The 6,135-nt window shown below is 48.7% G+C and overlaps 1 protein-coding gene across 5 annotated transcripts in view; it reads left to right on the top strand.

Annotated features, from left to right (window-relative positions):
• Nucleotides 1-4,596, top strand: part of Mta3 (metastasis associated 1 family member 3) — a 114,276-nt gene extending 109,680 nt beyond the window's left edge. For 4 of the 5 annotated variants that reach the window (XM_028765183.1, XM_028765178.1, XM_028765177.1 and 1 more), the window contains exons 17-18: nt 2,238-2,429; nt 4,038-4,596. In XM_028765183.1, coding sequence (XP_028621016.1) covers nt 2,238-2,395 — 158 coding nt within the window. In that variant the 3' untranslated portion in view covers nt 2,396-2,429; nt 4,038-4,596. The remainder of the gene's footprint in view (nt 1-2,237; nt 2,430-4,037) is intronic. The other variant, XM_028765180.1, reaches the window with a different exon arrangement.
• The last annotated feature ends 1,539 nt before the right edge of the window (nt 4,597-6,135 follow it).

Raw genomic sequence — 6,135 nt, 5'->3', positions numbered from 1 at the left:
CATGTTTGCATGTGTCTATACATGTTTGTATGTGTCTGCGCATGTTTTCATGTGTCTATACATGTTTGTATGTGTCTGTGGGCATGTTTGCATGTGTCTGTGTGCATGTTTGCATGTGTCTGTGTATGTTTGCATGTGTCTGTGCATGTTTGCATGTGTCTGTGTGCATGCTTGCATGTGTCTATACATGTTTGCATGTGTCTGTGTGCATGCTTGCATGTGTCTGCAAGTATGTTTCCATGTGTGGTGAGTTACCAGTGCATGTGGTATCTCCATAGAGGTTGGTGTTGAGAATCATGACCACTCTTCCACCTGAGGAGGGGGTCTCTCAGTCCAGCCCACTGTGACTAGTCTTGCTAACCAGCTTGCTCTGGGAATCTTTATCTCCCCATTCCAAGGCAGGGATTACAGGCAGGCCACCATGGCTGCCTGGCATTTTGTGTGAGTTCTGGAGATCCAAACTCTGATCCTCATGCAGGAGTGGTAAGCACTTTAACCGCGAACTATCCCTCCTGATCACTGATCCTGTGCAGGCTTAGTTTAAAGTAGCAGTTCTCAAACTGTGTCACAATCCCTGTGAAGGGCAATCAGAAAGCACAGATGTTTGCATTATGATTCATAACAGTAGTAAAATGACAGTTATGAAGGAATAAGTAAAATAATGTTATATCTGGGGGTCACCACACCATGAGAAGTTGTATTATGGGATTGCAGCATTAGGAAGGTTGATAACCACTGGTTTAAAGATTTGAGGTTTTCTGATTTGCTTAGCTTCATGGGTTTTCAGTAGAAAAATCATGTTGACTCAGCCCTTGTAAAGTGGTAGAAATTAAACTCCAAGTTATGCCTTCCCAGCACAGATGGTCACTACCGTCCCTCTTTTGTCACTGACCCACCCTGATGGTTCCAGGCTTTTGGAGCTTCCTTTGTCCTTACCAGTCAGAAATGAGCTTATGATTTGAGGGGCAGGGTAAGAATGTCTGAGGAGCCCTGAGTCGTCTTCCTTTTCAAGGTCTCCTTGGTTTCCAACTCTATTGACAACCTGAGAGCCTTAGGCTCCTCCTCCAATGGCCCATCAGAGTCAGACCACAGCTTCCTGCCCCAGTGGGTTCCTGTCTTCCATTGCTCTCAAGAAAGGCAATGGCTGAGTAGCTCTCACTTGGTCCCTCCCACTTTGTCCTAGGGTGGCAGCCTCTCCATTACCTCCAAACAGTTGTTTGTTTGTGTTTGTTTTAATGCTTTGCCCAGAGTTGATTGGCTGGAGAGTTAGTCTAATATAAATTAATGTAGCATTGCAGGAACCAGAGCTCCACGCTTCCATACCTCTCCACCTTGGTTTTCCTGGTTTTAAAAAGAGAAAGAAAGAAAGAAGGAAAGAAAATAAAATCTTGCTATTTATGCTTATGTAAACTCTTACTTCTCAGAGGACACTGATAATATTTTGGTTTTAATGTTTGATCTCTAGCATTTGTTAGAGATTTTTCACCTCGTGACCTTTATTCAAGTACACTGAGGGCTGATAGAGGGCTTGCTAAGCCTGGGTAAGACTCTGGGTTCAGTCTACAATACTACAGGAAACAACAGCAACACGTTGGTGTGGTGAGTCGGAGCCATTGCTGGGCGGCTCCAGAGGCCAGTACCCTGATGATCTGTGCCCTGAGTTCCCTAGAGAATCTTCTTCCTGTGACTTCCTCAGAGGGCATGTTCTTAGCTGCCTGCATTCTGGAAGCTCACTGGGAAGATGGCTGGCTAGAGGGTCAGAACACACACCCACTTGATCTCTGAGATGTGCTTGATACCTGGTGGGAAGCGGACAGTAGCCCATGGACCTGGGCTGGGGAGAGCTCTGGGCCTCTGGGGATGTCTGGGCCAGACACCTGCAACTCACCTCCTTTGCTTCAGTCTTCCCTCTCCGATTCCTGCTATCCTTTGAGGAGCCTTTGGACAAACTGGGCTCTCAGCCTCCCGGCTAGCCTCAACTCTAGCTTTCAGACATGTGTATAAGTGTGTGTGTGTGTGTGTGTGTATGTACACGTGTGTGTTTATGCACTCATGCATACATACATGTCCGACCACACATATGAAGGTCAGGACAAATCCTCCCACTGTCTTGGGATCTAGGGTTCGAACTCGGGTCGCCAGGCTTGTACGCAAGCGCCCTTTACCTCCTGAACCAGCTCACAGGCCCAAGTCTAGTTTTCTTACACGCATAGTCTCACTCACCATCTGCTTTCCAGCCTCCAAGATTCGGATGGTGAATTCTCTGATTTTCGGAAGGGGAGGACATGAACTCAGAAGCCTGCAACTAGAAACTGTAAAAGAGATTGCTCTTGTGGCACCGGTTGATCAGAGGGCAGAGTCTCCAAGTCCACGGGCTTCAAGTACTTCTGAGTAGTCAAACCAATAGGGAACATTTTGCAGAAAACAAAGTAAGTGCTTGTGATTCAGAGTTAGTGACGACAAAAGTAGCCAGAGTAGAGGAACACATTTGCGCATGAGCAAAAAAGATAAATGGCATTTGCGCATGAGCAAAAAAGATGAACAGCTCAGGCTGCCTCTGGTCTTAGGAAGAGACCTGGGACTTAGACCTTTTCCTGGGGCCAGGCGCCGGCGCCGCCGCTGCTGCTGCTATGAAGTCCTTCCTGAAGATGCCCGTTGTTCTCGCTTCAGTGAAGTGCAGTGGGGCTGGGGAAGGTCTGGGCAGGGAAAGAGTGAAGTGACAGGCTTTTGAGGGCCAATGTGAGAACTGGGACTCTGATACTCGGATACAGAGAAGCAGCCCGTCTCAGAGCCAGTGTGGGGAAAGCAGGTATGAGCCTGGACTCCAGATCCCGAGCTACCATCAGGGCAGGGTTGCTCTGAAACCTGAGCAAGTAAATTTGGCAAAACTTTACCATGGTAGATCAGAAACATGGCCCTGTTTACTGTGTTCAAGCAGAATAACAGTCCCTTACTTCCCACCAGAGGTGGGGGAACAGACTTCTGAAAAGTATTGGCACACTCGTAACTCTGACATTGAAAGAAGGCATTATACTTTTAATGGACAGTTAATAGAATACGGGGCTGGATGGAGAATGGGAGGCTCAGTGGAACGGGAAAAACTTGATCTGAGTTAAGATCTGAGTTCAAATCTTGCCTCTGTGGTGTCCTCACTGCGAGACCTTAAGCAAGCCCTCAACCTTTCTGATCTCCCTATGGTTCTGTCAAAACAGAACATACAAGAGGACCAGTAAAGCAGCTGTTGATTGACTCCTGAACTAAATTTGAGCCTTTAACACATTTGACGAGCCCCCATTGGATACCAGTCTGTGCATACATGCCTTCTGTGTTCTCAAAAGTCTCATGAAGATGCTCCAGCTCAGCCCCATCCTCTGTCCCTCGGGATGGACCAGGCCTGTATAGGTGGACATTTTGGTCCTGTCTAGGCTGCAGTGGATTCTGGGAGAGAATGTCTGAGCGTTTTATCCCATCCCAGCATCCTCCATATCCTGCTGTGTAATGGAAGACAGCAGTGACAATGTTGGCAGCCATGTTTGCTGTCCTGTCCAGATGCAGAGTTGACAGTGTGGGAAGGAGAGGAGACTGGCACCAGTTCTGTCCCTGTGACACTGGGAGTTAAGGCTCACTCTCCTATAGAGTGAGCCTGTGAGTGTCAGCATCATGATCATTGCAACCGCTGGAGGCAGTGTGGACCACTCCTCCCAGCTCCGTGTGCTCCTCATTCCTCCAAATCAGCTGCAAGTTCTGAGAGATCTGTGGACAATCACAGAGGCACTGGCCGGGCTGCAGTGCCTCACCAGCAGCCACTGCACCTGCATCCAAATCCTGACTTTGATGCTTTGGTGTCTCTCAGACATTTTCTTGACCTATGTGAACTTTCCCTCTGGTCTATCCCTAAACTACACTGTGAGCCTTCCTTTCTCTGCCAGACACCATGTTGGTGGGAGGCTTCTACCCCTAACTGACCCTCTCAACTCTCAGTTTGTTTCCAATGTTAGAAACCATTTAGCTTTGATCTTGTTTCTTCCCTTTTCCAGAACTTACCTGCTGTGTGTCAGACTGAGCAATCTCTACTCCATCCTGTTCTTCAAGACCTGCTACTGTCCCGCTGGTGATCACAGCCATGCCTGGAAAGGAGGCAGCCCCTTCAGTGGGAGAGCTCCATGTACACCCCAAAGGGGCAAGGAAGAAACTAGGAGCACACAGTCTGGATCTGTGACTCCATTGTGACCAGTGGCACCTAGCTTCCTTCCCAAAGACCTTACCGTTCCAGAGTGGACCTGTCTGCGAACTGAGGCAGGAAGCTTCTAGCCTCCTGGCTTCCCAGTTCCCAGTTCCTAGATGCAGCTGGCTCAGCCATGGATGCTGCTGAGAGCCCAGAGCCCCACTGCCCTGCATGTGTGCACCCTACTGTTTCATGCTGTGAAATTATGTACAGGAGAGACACAGCATCTTTCTGAGTGAATTCTCCTTCAGAATGTGCCAGTGTTTCTGCAGTTCATAGTATGTCCCTGTCCTTGCTACTGTATCTCTCAGCTTTTTCTCAGTAGGCTGCCTTTCTTTCCTCACTGGGGAAATTATACTTTTCATTCTGCATCCTGTACAGGGTTTGCTCCCGCACTCTGGGGAGCCGGAGGGTCTGGGGAGCAGAAGGTTCTTGACTTCAGGCAGCCTGTGAATGACTCTCAGCATCTGTTTAGTCACTGGCGAGAAGCTGGGGTGGGATTGGTTTGCCTTCAGTCCTGTAGAGCTCCCCAGAGAACAGGTGTTGATCGTGCCAAGTGTGTGCATCACGGTGACAAGCTGTTGGCTTACCGCCCTCTTCCCTTATAGCTAAACCTGCTGACAAAGACCTGTAGCTGGGTGGATGGTTCCTATAGTGTCACAGATCCCCTTGTTTTATTTTAAGTAGTCTTCAGGCCTGAGGGGTGAGGTAAAAGGTGGAAATCTTATTTGTAGATATAAGTCTGTGTAGATGGCTCTGTGTTCCCTTGCTCTTCCAGCTCAGCATCTTTGTGAGAGTCTGTGTTGAGGCCCCTGGAGACCTGCCTATTTTACTGCCCTGAATACCAGCCTTCGGTGACATCCCAGATGGCCCCTATGCCAGCCTCTACACTTAGCTGCAGTCACCAAAGTAACTCCCTAAGCAAGCAGAGGACATGACCACCTCTCCATTAGCAGGGACAAGCTGTGGAGCACAGAATCCCAGGACTGTGATGACTAAAGTCTGACCTTGCAACCACCTTGGGGCCTGTGTCTTAAAGCAGCTGGTGGCTGATAGCAAGCACTCCAAATAGATTGTTGCAAGACAGAGTGGCCACAGCTGGAACTGAACCCCCAAGAAGGGTAAATTGTCACAAGAATAATGACATCTGGAAGTCTGGTTTCCATGCAGTGGAAAGGAGGGAATCTGTGGTTGAGGACATTGGTCAGGGTATCTGCTGCCTTGTCCTTTCTCAGAGTTCTCTGGGGGAGGAGGTCCCTTTCATCATATGCCTTTACACAGCTATGACAAGTCTCCACCACTGCTTGGTCATGGCTTGAGGCCCTGCAGGTGGGGCCTGGGTCAGTGGTGCCCCATGAAACAGGTATGGGTGGCTAGCATTTCACTATAGTACTCCCATCAGCAAAGACCCAAAGGGGGAGCAACTGGCCTTTGGGGGATTGCCTTAGTTAGGGTTTTATTACTGTGAAGAGACACCATGACCAAGGCAACCCTTATAAAGGCAAACATTTATCTGGGGCAGGCTTACAGTTTCAGAGGTTTAGTCTATTGTCATAGAGGGAAGCATGACAGTGATCAGGCAGACATGGTGCTAGAGAAGGAGCTGAGAGTTCTACATCTTGATCTGCAGGCAGCAGGAGACTTTGAGCCACACTGGGCATAGCTTGAGCATAGGAGACTTCAAAGCCCGCCCCTACAGTGGCATACTCCCTCCATCAAGGCCACACCTCCTAATAGTGCCACTCCCTATGGCGCAAGTATTCAAACACATGAGTTGATGGGGCCATACTTATTCAAACCACCATAGGTATTCTCTTAAAAAAGAGAAGAGATAACACAATTGTCTCTGACCCTGTCCTGGGTTTATGTGGCACATAAACACAGGGAGAAATGCTTGCCTCCCTGTTTAC

This window comes from Grammomys surdaster, unplaced genomic scaffold, assembly GCF_004785775.1.
Source record: "Grammomys surdaster isolate TR1022 unplaced genomic scaffold, NIH_TR_1.0 149, whole genome shotgun sequence".
In the NCBI taxonomy this organism is placed as follows: domain Eukaryota; kingdom Metazoa; phylum Chordata; class Mammalia; order Rodentia; family Muridae; genus Grammomys; species Grammomys surdaster.
Note: the sequence above shows the minus strand (reverse complement) of the source record. Positions and strands in the feature narration are given on the sequence as shown.